This window comes from Oncorhynchus mykiss, chromosome 32 (genome assembly GCF_013265735.2).
Source record: "Oncorhynchus mykiss isolate Arlee chromosome 32, USDA_OmykA_1.1, whole genome shotgun sequence".
NCBI classification, from domain to species: Eukaryota; Metazoa; Chordata; class Actinopteri; order Salmoniformes; family Salmonidae; genus Oncorhynchus; species Oncorhynchus mykiss.
The window spans coordinates 22,255,724-22,281,345 of NC_050572.1; the positions used below are offsets into that span (position 1 = coordinate 22,255,724).

The window sequence follows — 25,622 nt, forward strand, 5'->3', positions numbered from 1 at the left end:
AGACTTGTCCCGAAGCCACCTCTGCTTTGTCTTGGCTGTGTGCTTAGGGTTGTTGTCCTGTTGGAAGATTAACCTTCGCCCCAATGTCTGAGGTCCTGAGCGCTCTGGAGCAGGTTTTCATCAAGGATCTCTCTGTACTTTTCTCTGTTCATCTTTCCCCCCATCCTGACTAGTCTCCCAGTCCCTGCCCCTGAAAAACATCCCAATAGCATGCTGCTGCCACCACGTTTCACCTTAGGAATGCTGCCAGGTTTCCTCTAGATGTGACGCTTGGCATTCAGGCCAAAGAGTTCAATAATGGTTTATCACACCAGAGAACCTTGTTTCTCCTGGTCTGAGAGTTATTTAGGTTGCTTCCATCTGGCCACTCTACCATAAAGGCCTGATTGGTGGAGTGCTGAAGAGATGCTTGTCCTTCTGGAAGGTTATTCCATCTCCACAGAGGAACTCTGTCAGTGTGATCATTGGGTTTCTTGGTCACCTCCCTGACCAAGGCCCTTCTCTCCTGATTGTCCAGTTTGGCCGGGCGGCCAGCTCTGGCAAGAGTCTTGGTGGTTCTAAACTTCTATTTTAGAATGATGGAGGTCACTGTGTTCTTCAAGACCTTCAATGCTGCAGAAATGTTTTGGTACACTTCCCCAGATCTGTTCCTCGACACAATACTGTCTCAGAGCTCTACGGACAATTCCTTTGACCTCATGGCTTGGTTTTTGCTCTGATGTGCACACACAGGTGTGTGCCTTTCCAAATGATGTCCAATCAATTGCATTTACCACAGGTGGACTCCAATCAAGTTGTAGAAACAGGATGCATCGGAACTCAATTTCAAGTCATGTAGCAAAGGGTCTGAATAATTACGTAAATGAGGTATTTCTGTTTTTTATTTTTAATACATTTGCAAACATTTCTAAAAACTTGTTTTTGCTTTGTCATTATGGGGTATTGAGTGTAGATTGATTTTGATTTAATCAATTTTAGAATAAGGCTGTAACGTAATAAAATGTGGAAAAGGTCAAAGTGTGTGAATACTTTCCGAATGCACTGCATGGTACTCACCATTTGTATACTGGACTTGTTTTGTGTTACAGTTTTACACTTCTAATTAAATCTACCAAAGATATCTCTGGCCTGGTTCTTGAAAGATGTAGTGTTTAAGAGTACATGCTACTGTACTAAAAAAGCGCTCAATGGTAGCAATACTTTAGTGAGGACAGCACAAGAGGGTATGTTCCATGTTTAATTTCAAAATAATTGATGGCAACAAAAAAAAAAAATGAAAATATTGACATACATATCAAACACTCATGGTCTCTGTACAAAGAAATATACATGCAAAAGTAAATAAACAAATCATGTGAAATAAAACCATTTAACATCATAATACATATGTATAAAATAGGATGAGATGGGACAAAAAAAAGAAACAGGAAAACAATACATTACACATTCTCATGTTTCAACCTTTGTACAACTTCACAAAAATGGATGAATAAATACATTAAAAGGACATTCATTGTATGGAACTGTACATCTGACAATGGGCCTCTCTCTCTTTCCCTTCACCTCTCCCCCAGCATCCCTCTCTCTCATCTAGAAAGAAATAAGACAGTTTTGCATGTTCCTAACAGATAAATCAATATACTTCCCTAACAGCAGGGACTGGACACTGGGCCTCTTCTGAGAGACTGGTAGAAAAGAAACAAATCAAAAATCAACTACATCGATTTAGCCATAAGTTTAATGTAGAGTGCGACGCCAGAAGATTAGGTTACCTAGGAAGTGATAACCATATAACCATAATGTCTTATGGAGACACTCAAAATGGCCACCAGTCCAACCATTATGGCTTCATTGACCTGAATTGGGAGGGCTGTTCTCCTCATTCTAATTCTATGGTGATAAGTTAACACCCCAATAGGGTTATAGGTCAAATAAAGAGGACTACCATTAGTAGCTTGCAGTACCAAGTACATGTTTTTATCTCCATTTATTACATGTACAACAGATGCCTTCATAAATAGTTGCATAAAATGTTAAAACTGCAACAATGCACATGATAAGAATGGGGGAAACATAACATCCAGTGAGTGAGTTTATAGTATTCTGTCTTCCTCCTCCTCCTCATTCACATTCCATCTGATTGGCTATATCTGCTGCCACTCAGGCTCGGTCGCACAATTGGCAAACCACTACATTTAATTTGCAGGATTTTTTAGTCTCGCCTCCAAGAACATCCTCAAAAGCAGGCGGCCAGTTTGAAACGGGAGGGACAGAAGGCAGTTAGAGTCTATTTACAAAGTAAGGCTTAAACATCTTAAATCTGCGCAACACAATTTTTGTTTAAGTAAAAGCAAAAACAAATAAATGTCTGTTTTGAAGACAATGCAGCAGTCAGCAGAATCTCTATAGTTACTTGCAACGTGGTGGTCGTCATGGTTTTTTAGATTAAGTATGTAAGCGCAGCAATCGAAAACCTCTGATTGGACATAAAACTGTCTCAATAAAGTGGAGGAGCTCAGTCATTGGATGAGTCCTCTCCAGACTCTAAAGTAGCGTAGCGACTTTCCACTGCCGAGCATTTTCTTCAATCTTCTTGGTTTTTTTCAAATACATTTTTGAAAAGTTGTGAACAATGTTCTCTCTATACATTGGTTCTTTAATAAAGGGGGTGTCCCAACAGTCTGAGTCATTTTTTGTAAAAGCACAAAAACAAAACCTCTCTTTCTCCATCTCTGGCAACAAGAGGGAAGGGATGGTTGCTATGTGTACTAACACCATCTTCCTTAGCAAATCTCCTCTGAAAGCTCAGTTTGTTTGTTCAGGGATAAATTCCTTAGCAAATCTCCTCTGAAAGCTCAGTTTGTTTGTTCAGGGATAAAATCCTCCACACGATAAAGATCGATCAAGAGGCTTTCTGTTGATCGATTGACTCTCAGTAAGATAGAGGAAAAATAAGTTAATTTTGAGTGTAAACCAGCAAGCAGCAGTAGACTGGCGATGACATTATGTCACCCTTGTTTTGATTGGATGATAACTCAATGTGTGTTCTCTCGGGGAAAAGTGATTGGCTAAGGACCTCTACGCCTACAGGCATCAGGTTTTGATTGGTTGAAGGACCACAGGATGTTTTATTTTAAACCACAACATATCTGAAAGAGAATGAGATCAGCGAATTTCCTTTAATTTTCTTTGAGATGTCCAGTCCCAAATCAATCTCTAGACCCTACCCTTCTAGTCACTTAATGTAGATCTGAAAGGATTGGATAGGTCTAAGCAATATGGTTATATCTATACCGTCTTCACCTTGTCCTCTGATATGATAGGTGGAAATAATATTACTCCCACCTATCCAATCCTCTAAGATCTACACAAGCAACTAGTGGGTGGGAAGCTAGGACCCCATTTGGGACTGGACCAGAGGAGGCTGGTGGGAAGAGCCATAGAATGACAGGCTCATTGTAATGTCTGAAATGGAATCAATGAAACAGAGTCAAACATGTTATTTCCATGTGTTTGATGTGTTTATTACCATTGAATTGATTCCATTCCAGGCATTACAATGATTCCGTCTTCCGAAAGCTCCTCCCACCAGCCTCCTCTGAACTGGACGTTCTCTCATTCCAGCCAGGGTTAGGGTGGTTGGGAGTGGGAGGGGGCATCTCTCTCCAACCCTCGCTCAGGCCCGTGGCTGTAACCGGCTCTGTAGGAAGCTCTGTACCCCTCCGATGGGCTTGGTGTCTGTCTGGTGCTTCCTTCTGTCTATGAACAGCACCAGGCGAGATGTGTCCAGACACCCCCCCTCCACCCTACCCTGGCCGTCTGCTAACCCGGCCTGGCCCTGAACCCAGGACTCCTGCAGACACAGCCCAGCCGGAGGCCTCCTTGCAGGGTCAGCCCTCAGCAGCAGGCAGACGAACTCCCGGGCCCCCTGGGTGACGCCCTGGAAGTAATGGTGGGGGAAGCTGAAGTCTAGCCGGCAGATGTTCAGACACGTCTCCTCCACGCTCTCGTCAAGGAAGGGAGATGCCCCGCTCAGGAGGACGTAGGTCACAACCCCAAGGCTCCAGAGGTCAGAGGTCAGGGCGGCGGGCTCCCCCACGACCAGCTCAGGGGAGGCAAACTCGGGGCTACCCAGGAGAGGGTGAACGTAGTGGGCACTGTTGAGCTGGATGGCGTCCCCGAAGTCGGTCAGTTTGACCACGGGCTGGCCGGAAGAGGTGTGGGACACCAACAGGTTCTCAGGCTGGAGGAAGAGAGGGAGAAAGAGGAGGAAGGAGAAGGAGGGAGGTGGAGAGCGATATGGGGGAGGAGACAGAGTATAAATAGGAGGTATAAAAAAGAGAGAAAGGGAAAGAGAGTGAGAGAAAAGAGAGGGGAGAGAGAATAAATAGGAGCTATAGAAGTGAGAGAGAGAGAGAGAGAGAGGAAGATGAGGACGACAACAGTACCTTTAAGTCCAGATGGGCTATCCTACAGTTGTGTAGGTAATGTAAAGCTTCTAGGATGTTCCGTAGGTAGCCGGCCACTTTCTCCTCAGTCAGATTCCCCCAGCTCACAATGTAGTCTAGGAGACGACCCTGATCAACCCTGCAGAGAGGTCGAGGCACGTACACAGGTCCAGGTTTAGATGGCAGCAGATTTGTGAGAATGTTAAATGTTACTGTGTGTGTAACTCACATCTCCATGACCAGTGCGTAGCTGCTGGGGGTCTCGTACGTGTCCAGCAGTGTGACCAGGTGTGTGTGTTGTAGTCGCTGTAGCAGGCTGAGCTCCTGGGTCACCTGGTCTCTCTTCATCAGCTTCTTATTGACCAGCTTGACCGCCACCGTGTGTTTGGTCGACTTGTGTTCGCAACGCTTGACCACAGAGAACCGGCCTCTGTGTAGAGAGTAAGTACAGTAGGGTAAACAGACACACACACACACACACACACACACACACACACACACACAGCTAGGAGTGATAGGAGGAGAGATGTGTAATGTACCTGCCCAGCTCTGCCACCTCAGTGTAGTGGGACTCAAAGTTGTCCTTCCAGCTCACCCTGACCCCATCACTGGACACAACTACACAGACAGGGGGAATAGTCAAATACAGGGAAAGAGGGAGAGGAGTTTGTGTGAAAATTAAAGAGAAGCATGCGAGTGTGGGATTACACTAGAGTACTGTGGGAATATGTTTGTGCAAATGTGTGTGTGTTTGTATGGTGTCTCACCTAGCACTCGGAGGCTGGCTGATGATGTCACAGAGCCCAGGTCGTTAGCGGCAACGCAGGTGTAAACACCGTCGTCCTCCGAAGACACGCCTACTATCCTCAGGGTCGCCTCACCAGTCTCACTGTCACACACACACACACACACGTATTCATTTTAACAGCCAATAACCTTACTGTTTCACTGTCACATTACACATTTATTTGAATATGATAATACAACACCTTCAGAAAGTAGTCACACCCCTAGACCTTTTCCACATTTTGTTGTGTTACAGCCTGAATTTAAATTGAGGTTGTGTCACTATCCCGTAATAACGCATAATGTCAAAGTAGAATGTTATGTTTTTAGAACTTTTTACAAAGTAATAACAAATGAAAAGCTGAAATGTCTTGAGTCAATAAGTACTCAACCCCTTTGTTATGGCAAACCTCAATAAGTTCAGGATTAAAACATTTACTAAACAAGTCACATAATACACTGCATGGACTCACTCTGTGTGCAATAATAGTGTTTATGTCACACCCTGACCATAGTTTGCTTTGTATGTTTCTATGTTTTGGTTGGTCAGGGTGTGATCTGAGTGGGCATTCTATGTTGTGTGTCTAGTTTGTCTATTTCTATGTTTGGCCTGATATGGTTCTCAATTAGAGGCAGGTGTTAGTCATTGTCTCTGATTGGGAACCATATTTAGGTAGCCTGTTTTGTGTTGGGTTTTGTCTCCTGTGTCAGTGTTTGTACCACACGGGACTGTTTCGTTTTTTTTTCACATTTCTTGTTTTGTAGTTGATTCATGTATAGTTTCATTATTAAAGAACCATGAATTATAACCACGCTGCGTTTTGGTCCCGCCTCTCCTTCCCAGGAAGAATCCCGTTACAGTTTAACATGATTTTTGAATCACTACCTCTTCTCTTAACCCCATGCATACAATTATCTGTAAGGTCAATATTGTGTAGAAACTATTCGCAAATACACTTCATGGCCAAAAGTATGTGGATACATGCTCGTCGAACATGGAGTTGGTTCCCCCTGCTATAACAGCCTCCATTCTTCTGGGAATGCTTTCCATTAGATGTGCACAGGGGCAATGTCATGCTGAAACAGGAAAGGACCTTCTCCAAACTGTTCACACGAAGTTGGAAGCACAGAATCGTCTAGAATGTCATTGTATGCTTCCCCCCTGCCGGAACCATGAAAAACAGCCTCAGACCATTATTCTTCCTCCACCAAACTTTACAGTTGGCACTATGCATTGGGGTAGGTAGAGTTCTCCTGGCATCCGCCAAATCCAGGTTAGTCTGACGGACTGCCAGATGATGGTGAAGCGTGATTCATCACTCCAGAGAACGCATTTCCACTGCTCTAGAGTCCAATGGCGCTGAGCTTTACACCACTCCAGCCGACACTTGGCATTGCGCATGGGGATCTTAGGCTTGTGTGTGGCTGCTCGGCCATGGAAACCCATTTCATGAAGCTCCCAACGAACAGTTATTGTGCCGACGTTGCTTCCAGAGGCAGTTTGGAACTCGGTAGTGAGTGTTGCAACCAAGGACAGACGATTTTTACGGACCACACGCTTCTGCACTCGGCAGTCTCGTTCTGTGAGCTTGTGTGGCCTACCACTTCGTGGCTGAGCCGTTGTTGCTCCTAGACATTTCCACTTCACAATAACAGCACTTACAGTTGACCGGGACAGCTCTAGCAGGGCAGAAATTTGCTGAAGTGACTGGTTGGAAAGGTGGCATCCTATGATGGTGTTGTTCTCACCCTGGTGTTGTTCTCACGACCGTGGCTATTTGCATTTCGAAATGCTCCTAATTAACCATACATGGTCAAAAGTGTCAGAGATTGAGTACAACCAAAAGGTTATATTTGGCTCAGTTGTGGTTTGACTAGTAAAAATAAAACCGTATCTACAAAGAGAGGACCATTACGACCATTCAAGTTGCCTTAGCAACGGCAAACATACTTCAAATGAGTTTTGTACACTGTTCTGCAGAATGAACAAGTCGTGCGTTCCACCTGTCCACCACATTCAGAAGCATTTTTTCACCTGAACATTAAGAGTGGAAGCCTTCTCTGTTCACATAGTTGAACTCGTTTTGGGATGGTGCTTTTATGGCGATGGGGGTGCCGTCTATTGATCCGTTGTGTGTGTGTGTCTTTGTGTGTGTATATGTGTGCTTTGTGTGTATGTGTCTCTCTCTGCATCTGTAGCCAATGCCGTGTGTGTGCATGTATGTGTTCCCCTGTGTGTGTGTACCTGTAGCCGAGTGTATGTACAGTATGTGTGCCTCTGTGTATGTGTCTCTCTCCCCCTCTCTCTCCACCTGTAGGCGATGCTGTGGTGTCCGTTGTTGTTCAGGATGGTCTGGTCAGGTCCCCTCCAGGTGACAGTAGCTTTGGGTCGGCCACACACCTTACACCTCAGAGTCACACTCTCCCCGTTGTCACACGTCACCTCACTCAGGGGGACCAGGAACTCCGGTGAGACTAAGGGTCAAATGACATCATCACTGAGCAGCTGAGAGGGCTAGGGAATGTGTCATAGTGAGAGCATATCATGTATTTACATCATTTTCTGCTCAGCATCTGTAGATTGTTAGTGGTGATTTTTCCTCGTTCTTTGATTATTATTTGGTACAGTACAATTAACTGTATTATTCCTAAGTGTATTGGACACAGTCAATACACTGCTGAATATCTGTATATCCATTCTGCTGTATTGAGACTAGACATTAACAGACAATAGAGGACTTACCATCATAGATGTAGTTGGGGTTTAGAAGCTGAAAAAACAAGACAGAAAACAGGATGTCAGATGTCAAAGAAGAACACTTTGCGTAGATCTGAAATGATTGGACGGGGAGGGGGCATTGCTGGTTCCCATTGGTTGTTTACTAGCAATGCAGTAACATTGGCACCACTTAGCTCTCTGATAGGTGTAAGCAATATGGTGAAATTCCACTTAGCCTAGCCGACCCTCTCACTTCCACACACGCACCTAGTCATTACGGGTAGGGGCTAGTGGTCAATAGTCATTGGACAAAAGGATTGATAATAACTTACCTTTACAGAAACCTTATTGGATAGCCCATCTCTAGACTTCCTGTAACCGTTTTCCAGCTTGCCCTCTTTCTTTCCCTCCTCTTTCCTCTCAGACTTCTTGCGGATGCGCAGGGTGGTGTGCCAGGATGAGGACTTCCTGTTTACACAAATAGGGTCTGTTGAAACGTATATGATATACAGTATGATATAACACTAATCAATTACATATCTCATTATATCACACCATCCGTAGTTTTAGGCTAACAATATCTTGTGGTGTCACACTAAAATCTTTCCCCGTATACTGTACATTTGCCATAGTCTCTTACTTGATGGTTCCGTCTGGGCAGTCGGGGATGATGGCGGAGGTGTGTCCAAGAACGAAACCGGGGATCCAGCCCTCGGCAGCAGGGCCCTGTTCGGTAGCGGCCCGGAACACCAGGAACATGTTCTGTTGGTTAGAGGCCAGGATCTGGACCACCTCTCCCTGGGACACACTGATCTCATCTTCCTTCAGGGCCACGTAGTCCTGGGTCACCAACATGGTCGACATACTACTGCTGCTGCTGCTTTCACTCTGTGGAGAGGGGGGAATTATGGAAGGTTTGTAAGTATATTGAATAACTTGCAAGAAAATCCCTCCCACACACAAGTCAGTCCTCCACGATTCCATGCACCTCATTAGTAACAGGACAAACACACTGATTCGATCATGACATCCCAAACAACACACGGGCAAATCCATGGTAACAGAGTGATGCTGAGAAATGAGAGAAAAAACGTTGCATCTGCACTGTTCTTCAAGTTAATGTGTTTTGTAAAAATGTCCTTGGAAATAGTTCAAAGGAGTCCTCTTGCATAGAGTTGTATGGTTTGTTTAGCTTTGCAATCATTGTTTTTTTTGTTTGACATACATTTTAAAGGGAAAAATCTCAGCATCACTCTTACCATGGCATTGCCCACACACAAACACTCCTCACACACTCCGCTGTTTAGGTAGAGGAAAGAGGAAAAAGAGAAGTACCATTTGATTAAAGCACTTTCTACAATCAATCGTTCAGTCATGTGAGTGTTGTTGTTAACCATCCATTTTCTAGTTTCACACACTGCTTCCAGAAAGGTTCATACACCTCCATGAGAGACAAAGAGAGAGAGTTGGAAAAGGGATTGGCACCGCATTCTTCAGAGAACAAGTTAATCAGGTAGAGTGAAGAGGAAGAGAGGTACACACTCAGGTGTTAAAGGACGGATGACTTTCAGTTTCAGTCGTCTTTGCTCTTTCGCTCCGACGAGAAGAGTTAGAGAGAAGTAATCAAGAAGTAATCACGCTTTGTCAAGAGTTAAAAATCGCAGAAATGAGAGTCGTTGTTAAAGCTTGAAGCTTTATAAAAGCCTTGTTAGAAAAAACAATTGTAGAAAGTCAGGATAATTAAGTAGAGCTGTTAGACATACATGCGGTTCGTAGTAGTAGTAGTAGTGTACCGCTAGTAGCAGAGTACTAGTAGTAGAGTAGTAGTAGTAGAGTACAACTATTAGCAGGATAGTAGTAGTATTAGAGTACTACTAATAGTATAGTAGTAGTAGTATTAGTAGTAGAGTACTACTAATAGTGTAGTAGTAGTAGTAAAGTACTACTAATAGTGTAGTAGTAGTAGTAGTAAAGTACCACTAATAGTGTAGTAGTAGTAGCGGTAGAGTACTACCAATAGTATAATAGTAGTAGTACAGTACTACTAATAGTGTAGTAGCAGTAGTGGTAGAGTACTACTAATAGTATAATAGTAGTAGTAAAGTACTACTAATAGTGTAGTAGTAGTAGTGGTAGAGTACTACTAATAGTATAATAGTAGTAGTAAAGTACTACTAATAGTGTAGTAGTAGTAGTGGTAGAGTACTACTAATAGTGTAGTAGTAGTAGTAGTAAAGTACCACTAATAGTGTAGTAGTAGTAGCGGTAGAGTACTACCAATCGTATAATAGTAGTAGTAAAGTACTATTAATACTGTAGTAGCAGAAGCGGTAGAGTACTACCAATAGTATAATAGTAGTAGTAAAGTACCACTAATAGTGTAGTAGTAGTAGCGGTAGAGCACTACTAACAGTATAATAGTAGTAGTAAAGTACTACTAATAGTGTAGTAGCAGTAGCGGTGGAGTACTACTAATAGTATAATAGTAGTAGTAAAGTACTACTAATAGTGTAGTAGTAGTAGTGGTAGAGTACTACTAATAGTATAATAGTACTAGTAAAGTACTACTAATAGTGTAGTAGTAGTAGTGGTAGAGTACTACTAATAGTATAATAGTAGTAGTAAAGTACTACTAATATTGTAGTAGCAGTAGCGGTAGAGTACTACTAATAGTATAATAGTAGTAGTAAAGTACTACTAATAGTGTAGTAGCAGTAGCGGTAGAGTACTACTAATAGTGTAGTATCAGTAGCGGTAGAGTACTACTAATAGTATAATAGTAGTAGTAGTAGTAGTAGTAGTAGTAAAGTACTACTAATAGTGTAGTAGTAGTAGCGGTAGAGTACTACTAATAGTATAATAGTAGTAGTAGTAGTAGTAAAGTACTACTAATAGTGTAGTAGCAGTAGCGGTAGAGTACTACTAATAGTATAATAGTAGTAGTAAAGTACTACTAATAGTGTAGTAGCAGTAGCGGTAGAGTACTACTAATAGTATAATAGTAGTAGTAAAGTACTACTAATAGTGTAGTAGCAGTAGCGGTAGAGTACTACTAACAGTATAATAGTAGTAGTAGTAGTAGTAGTAGTAGTAGTAGTAGTAAAGTACCACTAATAGTGTAGTTGCAGTAGCGGTAGAGTACTACTAATAGTGTAGTAGCAGTAGCGGTAGAGTACTACTAATAGTATAATAGTAGTAGTAGTAGTAGTAGTAAAGTACCACTAATAGTGTAGTAGCAGTAGCGGTAGAGTACTACTAATAGTATAATAGTAGTAGTAGTAGTAAAGTACCACTAATAGTGTAGTAGCAGTAGCGGTAGAGTACTACTAATAGTATAATAGTAGTAGTAGTAAAGTACCACTAATAGTGTAGTAGCAGTAGCGGTAGAGTACTACTAATAGTGTAGTAGCAGTAGCGGTAGAGTACTACTAATAGTATAATAGTAGTAGTAGTAGTAAAGTACCACTAATAGTGTAGTAGCAGTAGCGGTAGAGTACTACTAATAGTATAATAGTAGCAGTAGCGGTAGAGTACTACTAATAGTATAATAGTAGCAGTAGCGGTAGAGTACTACTAATAGTGTAGTAGCAGTAGCGGTAGAATACTACTAATAGTGTAGTAGCAGTAGCGGTAGAGTACTACTAATAGTATAATAGTAGTAGTAGTAGTAGTAGTAGTAAAGTACCACTAATAGTGTAGTAGCAGTAGCGGTAGAGTACTACTAATAGTATAATAGTAGTAGTAGTAGTAGTAGTAGTAAAGTACCACTAATAGTGTAGTAGCAGTAGCGGTAGAGTACTACTTGAAGTGCAGTTAAAGCTTGGTTAGAGCTGTGCGTTGAAGAATAGTCTAACAGGCTTGTCGATTCTTTGGAGACATACAAGAAGTGCGCAGGAGTACAACAATTAGTAGTAGTTGTTGTAGTAGTGAAGTACTACTAGTTGTAAAATAGTAGTAGAACATGTTGTAGCAGAGCCAGCTCCAGTGGGATGCAGCAGGTCACAGGAAGACAGGACAGGACACGTCTCCCGTGGGTGCTGGGTTAGTCAACCAGGAGCATTAGCAGAACTAGGCCGCCCTGAAGCCTGGGCAGCGGGTACATCTCTTACCCCATTGCTCTGGGTGGACTGGATGGACTGCTCACTGGTCGATGAGCACGTACTCATGCGGTCCGCCTCCTTGCTGTGGGTGGAGTGTCTGTGGGACCCGGTCCCTGACTGAGATGAGATCTGGCCCGTGTTTTGGTTCTGCCTCCCCAGGGTATCCCCTGCCTCCCCTGGGAAGGTGAAGGAGCCAGGCCGGCTGGCTGGAGAACCAGGCATAGAGCTCCAGAAGGAACCAGAGCCAGACTTCAGGCCAGGGCTGGGGGGGGGAGGGGGGAGCGCATCCTTCCCGAAGGCTGGGGTGGCCATGGGGGAGGCCATGGGGGAGATGGTGCCCGGTCGAGGCTTGGTGGGGGTGGAGAGAGCCACAGGTACAGGGAGGGGGGCCACACTGGCACGGGGGATAGGGGAGACAGAATGGGGCTGGTCGTTTGAGGCCAAGATGGGGCGCTTGACATGGGGGCTTCCCCCCTGGACCCTCACCCCATGTTGGGCCTCCCTGGTCTCCCTCACCCCCCCTGCTGGAGCCAGGTCCTGCGGGTCCACTGGGACAGAGTGAGGGAGCGAGGGATGAGGGGGGAGACGAGGGGAGGAACCTGAATCAGAAGTGAGCAACACTGAGTAGAGGGAGGGAAATGTCTTAACCAAGGAATTTCAACACACACACACACAGACACACACACTCCCTCGGTAATACTGGGAGAGCCTCAGCCTACCTGACATCTTGTTGGGGCCATCTGAGTCTGTGGCCCCAGGGTTGTGTGGGTGTCGTAAGGGCTGGGGCAGGCGGGAGGGCTGGGGGATCCTGGAGGGCCTCCTGGATGAGCCAGCTCCACCCTGGGGAGCACCTCCAACAAGGGGACTACCAACAGCGAGGGGCCCACTTCCACCGAGCGGCCCAGATAGATGCACACCCTGTAGAGCTCCAACAGGGGCCAAACTGGGCATGACGCTCCCCACTGACGGAGCTCCGCCGCTGGGTAGACATGGTCCATCGCTAGCCCCTACATGGTTCCTCTGGTACTCTGTAGGGGAGGTCAGAGCTGGAAAGAGAAAGAGAGAGTGAGAAAGTGAGGGAGAGAGATTTAAAAAAATATATTAACCTTATTTTGGTAACATCACAACATTCCAAAATCGTGTACTGTTGAAAAAGCTCAGCTAAAAGTGTGTGTGTACCATTGAGGAAGTTGCGTTGGCTCTCCAGTATCTGGCTGATCTGAAGGGTCCAGACCTGCCGGACACCCAGGTGGGAGGAGTGGAGGACAAAGGATTCTATGCTGCTATTGGTCACCCGAGACGTCAACACAAACTTACAGGGGTCACCGTCCACACTGTCCTCCAACCCGAGACAACTGACCTGGAGGGGGAAAGAAAGTTTCCAAACTTACATTGTCTTTTGATGCATTCAAAATGTTGAGTTGTCTTGGTGTTTAGGGAGTTTATACACATTTCCATCATACGATGTAGAGACGATACCTTGATGCTCTTCTTGTATAGGAAGCCAGGCATGGAGAAGCCTCTCTTCTTGTCCAGTGGTTCACTGAAGATGACGACCTGTTCGAAGAGGAAGACCCTTCTCTCCCTCATCCTTCCTACTCCCTCCTCGGGGTCTGATACCATGAAGGTATCCTGAAGCAGTAGACGACCTTGGGCCACAATCTTACCCTAAAGGAGGAGGAGGAAAAGAAAGAAGATAATGGGAAAAAGTGAGGAGAAAAACATTGAAAGAGACGAATAAAGGAAGAGGTAAGAAGGCAGATCCAGGAAGAAGGAAAGAAAATCACACGAGTTGATCAATTCGTTCGGTCGATTGATCTGACAATCAATTGATCCGTTTTTAAATGTAAATATCTATTTTCTGTCAGGGTTGTCTTACGTCAAATCCTTGGAGTCTCCCCACGTTCATCATATCGTTGCATCTCTTTGGTACGATGCACATGATCTCCACTCCTTTCTGAAGGGAACACACACATTGAATGGGTCAAAACAAACACAGTTAAGGAAATACAATATAGTCTAAAAATATAGATTTTTTAAATGAAAACATTAGAGAAAAGTCCGTTCCTCTCCTCCTCACCTCCAACTCAACTGAATCCAACCCTGCCTTTTTAGAGAATTTGAGGAAGTCCTACAAACAAAACGAGACAAAGTTAATTGGATATTACAAAACTGTGACTTGTGCGAAACATAATGATTACCCAATGATAAGACAACATGTTAGAGTAAGGTAGCAAACTGATTTGATACTGGCCCCCTGGTACAGCTAAGAAAATGAATGTTTTGCACCCCCTGCTGGACAATTAAGAACATGATTTGTACAGTGATTATTTCTGTCCTACACAGGATCACAAGACGATGATGAGAACACACAGAGACTCACCCCAACCCCAACCCACACCCCCACCCACACCCTACCTTGAGCAGTAGTTGGTACTTCATGATTCTCTGGACGGGTTTGATGAGGAGGTCAGTGATCTGGAGACGGTGACCTAGACGTTGTTTCAGGTCTTCGAAGTAGGTGTCGATGTACTCTGATACGATGAGCTCGGACTTAGGCTTGTTCTGACAGTACACTACGTACATGTGGAGCCTCCGCTCCTGGAGACAGAACACATAAGGGTTAGGGTACAGTAGATATACTCGATTCAGACCCCTTGACTTTTTCCACATTGCTACATTAAAGCCTTGTTCTAAAATTGATTACAAGTTTCCCTCATCAATCTGCACACAATACCCCATAATGACAAAGAAAAAACAGGTTTTTAGATTTTTTTGCAAATTCATTCAACCCCCCCCCCCCCCCCCGCCCAGATATATGACATTTCCATAAGTATTCAGACCCTTTCCTCAGTACTTTGTTGAAGCACCTTTGGGATTTGCGATTACAGTCTTCTTGGGTATGACGCTACAAGCTTGGCACACCTGTATTTAGGGAGTTTCTCCCATTCTTCTCTGCAGATCCTCTCAAGCTTTGTTAGGTTGGATGGGGAGCGTCGCTGCACAGCTATTTTCAGGCCTCTAGAGAGATGTTTGATAGTGTTCAAGTCCTGGCTCTGTGCTGCCACCGCCATGCTTCACAGTAAAGATGGTGACAAGTTTCCTCCAGACGTGACTCTTGGCATTCAGCCCAAAGAGTTCCATATTGGTTTCATCAGACCAGAGAGTCTTGTTTCTCATGGTCTGAGAGTCTCTAGGTGCCTTTTGGCAAACTCCAAGCGGGCTGTCATGTGCCTTTTACTGAAGAGTGGCTTCCGTCTGGCCACTCTACCATAAAGGCCTGATTGGTAGAGTGCTGCAGAGATGATTGTCCTTCTGGAAGGTTCTCCCATCTCCAAAGAGGAACTCTGGAGCCCTGTCAGAACCATTGGGTTCTTGGTCACCTACCTGACCAAGGCCCTTCTCCCCGAGATGGTAAGTTTGGCCGGGCGGCCAGCTCTAGGAAGAGTCTTGGTGGTTCCAAAATTCTTCCATTTAAGAATGATGGAGGCCACTATATTCTTGGGGAACTTCAATGCTGCAGAAATGTTTTGGTACACTTCCCCAGATCTGTGCCTCAACACAATCCTGTCTCGGAGCTCTACAGACAATTTCTTTGACCTCATGGCTTGGTTTTTGCTCTGACATGCTCTGTTAACTGTGGGATCTTATATAGACAAGTGTGTGTTTTTCCAAATCATGTCCAATCAATTGAATTTACCACAGGTGGACTGTAATCAAGTTGCAGAAACATCAAGGATGATCAATTGAAACAGGATGCACCTGAGCTCAATGTCAAGTCTCATAGCAAAGGGTCTGAATACTTATTATTTTTAATACATTTGCAAAAATTTCAAAAAACCTGTTTTCGCTTTGTCATTATGGGGTATTGTGTGTAGATTGATGAGAAAATGTTTTATTTTATACATTTTAGAATAAGGCTGTAACGTAACAATGTGGAAAAAGTGGTCTGAATACTTTCCAATTGCACTGTATATACACACTCACACAGCAACAGTCAGTCACTCACATGTTTGACGAACAGCGGCCCAAGTCGGTCAGGGTCTTCCAGACACTTCTCTAACTCTCCCATGAAGAAACTGCAGAGAGAAAGAGAGAGAGAGGGTTAGCAAGGCATATCCATATGTTGTGTGTGTGTTCGTATGTGTGATTGTGTGTGTGTGCGTAATTGTGTGTGTGTGTGTGTGCGTGCGTGCGTGCGTGCATGCGTAATTGTGTGTGTGTGTATGCCCGTGTGTGTCGTACTCTCTGTGCCAGTCGTAGATCTGGTGGATGTTTCCAAAGACGATCTTGTCTTTCCCCTTCATATCATCTGGTACCCCTTCCTCCTTCATCCGCGTCATATAGCCCTGAAACACACAGTCAGGGTTGCATAATCAAGCCATCACACACACACTCTAACATCAACTAACACGAGAGGAAGAGGAAGTGAGGTCAGAGGGAGGGAGGAAGTGATGCGTTTTGACTTACCCCCACCACCACGCCCAGGTCTCTGACGTAGTCCCTCTCAGTCTCCACCAGCTCCAACAACACATAACTACAGAGAGACAGAGACAGCGAGAGAGAGAGAGAGAGAGACAGCGAAAGAGAGACAGCGAGAGAGAGAGAGCGAGAGCGAGAGAGAGACAGCGAGAGAGAGAGAGAGAGACAGCGAGAGAGAGACAGCGAGAGAGACAGAGAGAGCGAGAGAGAGACAGAGAGAGAGAGAGAGAGAGCGAGGAAGCCCAATAGCCATCATCACTGTTACATCCTCAGAAAGCATGAGCTCCTGAGTTGGGAAGATCTTGTGCAATACACCGACGCATGTCTTGTATTCAAGATCCTAAATGGCCTGGCTCCCCCTCCACTCAGTATTTTTGTTAAACAGAAAACCCAAACATATGGCAGCAGATCCACAAGGTCTGCCATGAGAGGTGACTGTATAGTTCCCTTAAGGAAAAGCACCTTTAGTAAATCTGCTTTCTCTGTGAGAGCTTCCCATGTCTGGAATACACTGCCATCAGACACACATAACTGCACCACATATCACACTTTCACAAAATGCATGAAGACATGGCTAAAGGTCAATCAGATTTGTGAACATGGTCCCTAGCTGTGTGTTGCCGCTTTCCATGTGGTCTGTTGTCTGTAGCTTGTGAGGTGTGGAAACACTGCTTTTATGAATTTTGTCTTGCTGCTTTTTGTCCTATGTTGCTCTGTCTGTATGCTACGTCTTGCTTGTCCTACGTTGCTCTGTCTGTATGCTACGTCTTGCTTGTCCTACGTTGCTCTGTCTGTATGCTACGTCTTGATTGTCCTACGTTGCTCTGTCTGTATGCTATGTCTTGCTTGTCCTATGTTGCTCTGTCTGTATGCTACGTCTTGCTTGTCCTATGTTGCTCTGTCTGTATGCTACGTCTTGCTTGTCCTATGTTGCTCTGTCTGTATGCTACGTCTTGCTTGTCCTATGTTGCTCTGTCTGTATGCTACGTCTTGCTTGTCCTATGTTGCTCTGTCTGTATGCTACGTCTTGCTTGTCCTATGTTGCTCTGTCTGTATGCTACGTCTTGCTTGTCCTATGTTGCTCTGTCTGTATGCTACGTCTTGCTTGTCCTATGTTGCTCTGTCTGTATGCTACGTCTTGCTTGTCCTATGTTGCTCTGTCTGTATGCTACGTCTTGCTTGTCCTATGTTGCTCTGTCTGTATGCTACGTCTTGCTTGTCCTATGTTGCTCTGTCTGTATGCTACGTCTTGCTTGTCCTATGTTGCTCTGTCTGTATGCTACGTCTTGCTTGTCCTATGTTGCTCTGTCTGTATGCTATGTCTTGCTTGTCCTATGTTGCTCTGTCTGTATGCTACGTCTTGCTTGTCCTATGTTGCTCTGTCTGTATGCTACGTCTTGCTTGTCCTATGTTGCTCTGTCTGTATGCTACGTTTTGCTTGTCCTATGTTGCTCTGTCTGTATCCTACGTTTTGCTTGTCCTATGTTGCTATTGTCTATATTGTAATTGTTTTTAATAACCTGCCCAGGGACTGCGGTTGAAAATTAGCCGGCTGGCTAAAACCGGCACTTTTACTGAAACGTTGATTAATGTGCACTGTCCCTGTAAAAATCAAATAAACTCAACTCACTCAACAGAGAGAGACAAACACAGAGAGAGAGAGAGACAGAGAGAGAGAGACGAGATTGTATCAAAGTATAAAAGGGAGTTCCAGTGTATGGTGTCCATAGTAGGACAGCTTCAGTCAAATCCTACTGAGACGGAGATTGCCCTAATATGGACACTGTAACAGTGAGCGAGAGAGAGTGAGTGACAGAAAGTGAGAAACATTGCTAGTGTGCCACATTGGAAACAATTGGAATCGCTTTAACGTGTTATCCCCTTGGTTGTACTCAGATAGATTCATCTGGGGGGAAAAGATGCACTATCAATCCAGTACGTACTGTCGTCTCTTGAGGAAGCCAGTCTTGCGCTCCTCCATCTCATCGATGGGAGAGGAGGATGAAAGAAGGGAGTTGTCGGAAGGGTTGAAGGAGGGAGAGCTGCTATCCCTCTGTTCTACTGAGAGAGAGCTGGGACGGTCCTCTAAAGCCTGGAGAGAGAGAAGAGGGACGGAGAACGAGGTAGATTGTAAACCAGATGACGCCTCTGCGTGTGTGTGCGTGTGAGAGAGAGAGTGTCCTCACCATCTTGCTCTTGACCAGTTCCTCGATGGCGCTCACCAGCTCTGCTGCACTGGGTGTCTCAGAACTGGACGGACGGACGGACAGACGAGAGGAGCTCTGGACAGGGATGGGGGGTGGGGGGTTAGGAGAGAACTGTGTTAGAACACGCCATTCAGCAGTCTTACTACCTGATCTGGCTAAAGGTTTCATTTCCTACCAATTCCTGTAATCTAGAAAACAATCAAGCAAGTTTTAAAACAATTAACTGATGAATTAATACATAAATTAACTGATCCTATCAATTACCCAGAAACCAAATCTGTCCAGAATAACATTATTGGTTCTTCCTAATTTAACCCTCTCTTGTAGAAAGCCCTCTTTTAAGGGAGAACATCAAAACATTTCATGTAGAGACACACTGCAAACACTGATCCAGGTGACTACTGAAAAAGAGACAATGAAAGAAAACAGTGTTTTTTCTGAACAGATCCCAAAATATTCCTGAGGCATACATTGAATGGCAGGTAAAATGTTTCCAACCAGCTATATGTTGGTGACGACTAAGTTGGATTATTGGTTTGTACAGTGCCTTGCGAAAGTATTCGGCCCCCTTGAACTTTGCGACCTTTTGCCACATTTCAGGCTTCAAACATAAAGATATAAAACTGTATTTTTTTGTGAAGAATCAACAACAAGTGGGACACAATCATGAAGTGGAACAACATTTATTGGATATTTCAAACTTTTTTAACAAATCAAAAACTGAAAAATTGGGTGTGCAAAATTATTCAGCCCCCTTAAGTTAATACTTTGTAGCGCCACCTTTTGCTGCGATTACAGCTGTAAGTCACTTGGGGTATGTCTCTATCAGTTTTGCACATCGAGAGACTGAAATGTTTTCCCATTCCTCCTTGCAAAACAGCTCGAGCTCAGTGAGGTTGGATGGAGAGCATTTGTGAACAGCAGTTTTCAGTTCTTTCCACAGATTCTCGATTGGATTCAGGTCTGGACTTTGACTTGGCCATTCTAACACCTGGATATGTTTATTTTTGAACCATTCCATTGTAGATTTTGCTTTATGTTTTGGATCATTGTCTTGTTGGAAGACAAATCTCCGTCCCAGTCTCAGGTCTTTTGCAGACTCCATCAGGTTTTCTTCCAGAATGGTCCTGTATTTGTCTCCATCCATCTTCCCATCAATTTTAACCATCTTCCCTGTCCCTGCTGAAGAAAAGCAGGCCCAAACCATGATGCTGCCACCACCATGTTTGACAGTGGGGATGGTGTGTTCAGGGTGATGAGCTGTGTTGCTTTTACGCCAAACATAACGTTTTGCATTGTTGCCAAAAAGTTCAATTTTGGTTTCATCTGACCAGAGCACCTTCTTCCACATGTTTGGTGTGTCTCCCAGGTGGCTTGTGGCAAACTTTAAACAACACTTTTTATGGATATCTTTAAGAAATGTCTTTCTTCTTGCCACTCTTCCATAAAGGCCAGATTTGTGCAATATACGAATGATTGTTGTCCTATGGACAGAGTCTCCCACCTCAGCTGTAGATCTCTGCAGTTCATCCAGAGTGATCATGGGCCTCTTGGCTGCATCTCTGATCAGTCTTCTCCTTGTATGAGCTGAAAGTTTAAAGGGACGGCCAGGTCTTGGTAGATTTGCAGTGGTCTGATACTCCTTCCATTTCAATATTATCGCTTGCACAGTGCTCCTTGGGATGTTTAAAGCTTGGGAAATCTTTTTGTATCCAAATCCGGCTTTAAACTTCTTCACAACAGTATCTCGGACCTGCCTGGTGTGTTCCTTGTTCTTCATGATGCTCTCTGCGCTTTTAACGGACCTCTGAGACTATCACAGTGCAGGTGCATTTATACGGAGACTTGATTACACACAGGTGGATTGTATTTATCATCATTAGTCATTTAGGTCAACATTGGATCATTCAGAGATCCTCACTGAACTTCTGGAGAGAGTTTGCTGCACTGAAAGTAAAGGGGCTGAATCATTTTGCACGCCCAATTTTTCAGTTTTTGATTTGTTAAAAAAGTTTGAAATATGCAATAAATGTCGTTCCACTTCATGATTGTGTCCCACTTGTTGTTGATTCTTCACAAAAAAATACAGTTTTATATCTTTATGTTTGAAGCCTGAAATGTGGCAAAAGGTCGCAAAGTTCAAGGGGGCCGAATACTTTCGCAAGGCACTGTATAAGATGACGTCATCTCGCTTAGTCTACCTTACACAGTGTTACTGTTCGTGTTGTATTTTGATCCTCTGCTCTTAATGAATGATCCAATGTTGATCAAAACAAGAAATCGGTTCTAATATGAAGTTAAAATTAAGAAGTGTAAAGTGAATCTATGACAAAAAAAAGAAGAGAAATACACTACATGACCAAAAGCATGTGGACACCTGCTCATCGAACATCTCATTCCAAAATCATGGGCATTAATATGGAGTTGGTCCCCCCCATTGCTGATATAACAGGCGGCTCCACTCTTCTGGGAAGGCTTTCCACTAGATGTTGGAACATTGCTGAGGGGACTTGTTTCCATTCAACCACAAGACCATTAGGGAGGTCGGGCACTGATGTTGGGCGATTAGGCCTGGCTCGCAGTCGGAGTTCCAATTCATCCCAAAGGTTGAGGTCAGTCATCGTGTGCTTCCAGAGGCAGTTTGTAACACGGTAGTGAGTGTTGCAACCGAGGACAGGTGATTTTTACGTGCTTCAGCACTTGGCGGTCCCATTCTGTGAGCTTGTGTGGCCTACCACTTTGTGGCTGAGCCGTTGTTGCTCCTAGACGTTTCCACTGCATAATAACAGCACTTACAGTTGACTGGGGCAGCTCTAGCAGGGTAGAAATTTGCTGAAGTGACTGGTTGGAAAGGTGGCATCCTATGACGATGCCACGTTGAAAGTCACTTAGCTTTTCATTATGGCCATTCTACTGCCAATGTTTGTCTATGGAGATTGCATTGCTGTATGCTCGATTTTATATACCTGCCAGCAACGGGAATGGCTGAAATAGCCGAATCCACTCATTTGAAGGGGTGTCCACATACTTTTGTATATAGTATAGTCTCCAATGAGTTTCCTAAGAGGTAAATCCATGGTATTGAAAAATAAGAGAAGATAAGAGGTTACAGGTGTGAAAGTGAAAAAGGGAGTCAGAAAAAAGAAAAAACAAGAGGAAATAATAAATTAGGAGAATGGGAATAGTTCCATTTTCTGATGAATGTTCTGATGTATATAGAGAGTGTATGAGATATCTATATAATAAAGACATTTTTAAAAGTGAATGATGAAATATGAACGGTTTAATAAAGGACTGCATTTAGAAAAGAGAAGGTGTATAATGACTGTATGAGACATTGAAGCAGTAAGGCGGTACAGTAGTGTATGAGAGTCTCTCACCCTTGCTGTGCTGTCTCCAGACTGTGCTGTGCCCCACTAAGGGTCTGTGTGTGGTGGGGTGTTGGGCTGTACCCTCTGGGCGCGCCAGGGCTTACAGTAGGTGCCAATTAATAACATGGTGCAATGAGGTTAACGCACACAGGGGAGGGGTGAGGACAGGTGAGGGGGGTGAGGGAGGAGGAGGGAGTTCTGAATCATCCTCATTTTAGCACGACTTTGTTCGTTTGACAAGTGTTCCGAACGCAAGATGTTGCTCTTAGGCACAGATCTAGGATCAGCTTTCCCCAAATTCGATCCTGAAGCGAATAGTGTGAGAGAACGCAAAGTTGACCTTAGATCAGCCTCTAGAGATTTCTACCTGCTCTGTTCTGCATGTGTCTCCGAGTTATTCTGAGGGTGCTATCACACAGCAAACGGACGAGTAACCAGGCAACGAGGCAAAAAATACTTAAAATGCATAATCAAAACTTAGACTTGTTTGGTGAAAGCCGTATATTGAAGGAACCGGGCAGGTGATGAAAAATGTCAAATAATCCAAACTAAAAAGAAAGATGAAGAGGGGGAGTAATTCTATAGTTGGATAAAGCACTGCAGAAACTAAGAGAGAGAGAGCAAGTTTAGGTGTAGAAGAGAGCCAGAGAGAGCGTAAGGTAGGCAGACTACAAGAGCTCTGGAGAGAGACGTTTGGAAGTGTCCTTTGCCTCAGAGAGAAAAATAATAGAAGACAGGGAACAGACGTCAACATTCTACATCCGTTGTCATTCAACTGACTTTCATAAGAAGAACCGAAAGAAAAACAGCAACTAAGTCTACAGTTACTGAGAGGGGGGAAAAGAGAGAGAGAACTCAAGTATTGAGGGAAGAGAAAAGGAGGGAGAGAGATGGAAGGATTGATTCAGGAGATGGAGAGGTATGGAAACTGAGACAAAGCAAAGACAGGACATAAATCAAGGTAATGCTACAGCATGGTAAACAGTAAACAGACAGCAAACCAACGATACAGTCGGAAACAAAAACAAACAAAAAGAGAAACAAATTAGTGTCAGAGAAAAACTCTGCTGACCCCAGGACGGGAACAGTAACTGATGCATTTCATTGGATTTCTATTTGAATAGGAGCTTCAATGTTTCATAAGGAATTGAAATCTAGGCCTGCATTCCCAAAGTGTCTCAGAGTAGGAGTGCTGATCTAGGATCAGATTTGACTTTCATCATATTGAATGATCCTAAATCAGCACTCGTACTACTCTAAGATGCTTTGTGAATACAGGCCCTGCTCAGCAGGAAGTGAATACAGGCCCTGCTCAGCAAGAAGTGAATACAGGCCCTGCTCAGCAAGAAGTGAATACAGGCCCTGTTCAGCAGGAAGTGAATCCAGCCCCTGCTCAGCAGGAAGTGAGAAGAAAACTGACTAAAATGAATGTAATGTTTGTCTGTAGAATATAATCACAAAATAATTAAACTCATGGCTAAATCATAAGAGAGAGAAACTGTAACAGAAAGGATGAGTTCTCTGTGATCTTAGATTTACATGGGGTAGTTTAGGATTGTTTAGGATTGTTTGTTTAGTGTTACACTTCCTGGTTACATGCATATCTGTTACTTTATATGTGTGTACCAGTTAGCCTAGACTTTCTATCCTTTAGACCCCACCCCAATCTATCCTCTCCCGTACCTTCTCCCCACCCGTACACCCCTTCACCTTATCCTTAGGCTGGCTGTACCCCTATTCTCTACCTCCCCCCTCCCTTACCCTTACCTTGTCGTCCTGTGTGTCAGGCTGCAGTAGGCTGTGCTGCTGGATGGCCATGGGGGGCGGTAGGGGTACAGAGTCAGGACCCTCCTCGCCTTCCTCCTCTCCACAGCTCTGCATCCCAGAGGACGAGGACTTGGACAGGGTCCCACTGGAGAGCCCCTCGTTACGCACCCTCTGTAGAGGAGAGAAAGAGAGCAGAGGTTAGAGAGACGGTGGGAGAGAAAGGTAGAGAGAGAGAGAGAGAGAGAGACTCAGAGAGAATTTTGCTGGTGAATAGGCGTGTGTGTGTCCATGTCTGTCTGTCGCCACCATCCCCTCACCTCCTCCACAGTCTCATCCTGGGGTGTAGCGGCGCTGTCATCAGAGTCTTTCTGGGCGCTGCCCGTCATCTCACTACTCTTCCTCACCTCGCGGTTCTTCTTCTGTTTGTGCGCCAGCTTTTTGACGTGCCCGTCTGCCTTGCCACTGCTCAGGCGACGCACTGGGCTGGTCAGCCACTTACGCAGGGTGTTACCTGGGACAGGGGGATGGAGACTGTTAACACATACATGTAGGCACACACAACACACCTCCTTTTCAACCACTTTAAATGTAGAGCTGTTCGCTCAAACCTTTTGCAAAAAGGTAGTGGCTCTGTGGCCGGATCTTTTATTCCTGAAGCTCTATGTCGGTGAGCGTGCAAATTCTCGCAGTAAATCGCAGGAATTTAGGACTTCACAAATGTTTTAATGCCGACATCCGATTAGATACATACCTGTAGTTAAATCGGAGTTTAATGCCAGAAATATTATATTTGCAATGTCACTAAGCAACCAAACAACAACCAAAACATCAATAGCCACTACAATGTCAAAACATGATTTTGTCATGAGTTCAGTAACATTAGCATGCAGCGTAGGCTGCCTCCTAGCTAGCCAGCCTAGCAAACTCTAGTCCAATTGAAACCGATGCAACCCTGCTGGCTAACAGCTAGCTACATGACCAGTGTTGAAAGAGGTCCCTCATGAGATTCAAGGCTTTAAAAGAGGATGTGCCACTATGGAAGCTCATTCCCGCCACAGTTATGTTTTATGTTAATACGGACACAAAAGCACTGAAAAGAGGGACAAAGAATGGTTATTTAGACTGATTTGCATCATGTTAACTTGTGCACAACCACAGCTTCATGTAGCCTAGAGAAGCCTGTGTGTGCTGATCCCCTCTGACCAGGGGAAAATAAATGGTATAGTAATGTATTTATAGCCGAAACTATGTATTTATAACCTCAAATAGGCATATTTATTTGCGTTTCCATTTCCCCTGGATTACAATTTCTCCTTTACACTGAACAAAAATATAAACGCAACATGTAAAGTGCTGGTCTCATGTTTCATCAGCTGAAATAAAAGATCCCAGAAATGTTCCATACACACAAAAAGCTTATTTATCAAAAATGTTGTGCACAAATTTGTTTACATCCCTATTACTGACCATTTCTCATTTGCCAAGAGAATCCATCCACCTGTGTGGCATATCAAGAAGATGATTTAAACAGCTGGGGACAATAAAAGGCCACTCTAAAATGTGCAGTTTTGTTCCACAACACATTGCCACAAATGTCTCAAGTTGAGGGAGAGTGTAATTGGCATGCTGACTGCAGGTATGTCCACCAGAGCTGTTGCCAGAGAATTTAATACTCATTTCTCTACCATAAGCCTCCTCTAATGTTGTTTAAGAGAATTTGGCAGTACGTCCAACCGGCCTCA

The 25,622-nt window shown here is 44.1% G+C and overlaps 1 protein-coding gene across 4 annotated transcripts in view; it reads right to left on the bottom strand.

Annotated features, from left to right (window-relative positions):
• Window positions 1-1,224: 1,224 nt before the first annotated feature.
• LOC110489404 (triple functional domain protein) overlaps window positions 1,225-25,622 on the bottom strand; it is a 131,704-nt gene continuing 107,306 nt past the window's right edge. For all 4 annotated transcript variants that reach the window (XM_036970826.1, XM_036970825.1, XM_036970828.1 and 1 more), the window contains 23 exons: window positions 24,198-24,391; window positions 23,881-24,051; window positions 18,722-18,817; window positions 18,479-18,627; window positions 16,524-16,590; window positions 16,299-16,402; window positions 16,063-16,132; window positions 14,472-14,654; window positions 14,134-14,184; window positions 13,933-14,010; window positions 13,533-13,721; window positions 13,233-13,413; window positions 12,773-13,099; window positions 12,063-12,652; window positions 8,594-8,841; window positions 8,286-8,421; window positions 7,978-8,005; window positions 7,547-7,709; window positions 5,216-5,337; window positions 4,988-5,066; window positions 4,678-4,878; window positions 4,449-4,587; window positions 1,225-4,243 (listed from right to left, as the gene is read on the bottom strand). In XM_036970826.1, coding sequence (XP_036826721.1) covers window positions 3,677-4,243; window positions 4,449-4,587; window positions 4,678-4,878; window positions 4,988-5,066; window positions 5,216-5,337; window positions 7,547-7,709; window positions 7,978-8,005; window positions 8,286-8,421; window positions 8,594-8,841; window positions 12,063-12,652; window positions 12,773-13,099; window positions 13,233-13,413; window positions 13,533-13,721; window positions 13,933-14,010; window positions 14,134-14,184; window positions 14,472-14,654; window positions 16,063-16,132; window positions 16,299-16,402; window positions 16,524-16,590; window positions 18,479-18,627; window positions 18,722-18,817; window positions 23,881-24,051; window positions 24,198-24,391 — 4,133 coding nt within the window. In that variant the 3' untranslated portion in view covers window positions 1,225-3,676. The remainder of the gene's footprint in view (window positions 4,244-4,448; window positions 4,588-4,677; window positions 4,879-4,987; window positions 5,067-5,215; window positions 5,338-7,546; window positions 7,710-7,977; window positions 8,006-8,285; window positions 8,422-8,593; window positions 8,842-12,062; window positions 12,653-12,772; window positions 13,100-13,232; window positions 13,414-13,532; window positions 13,722-13,932; window positions 14,011-14,133; window positions 14,185-14,471; window positions 14,655-16,062; window positions 16,133-16,298; window positions 16,403-16,523; window positions 16,591-18,478; window positions 18,628-18,721; window positions 18,818-23,880; window positions 24,052-24,197; window positions 24,392-25,622) is intronic.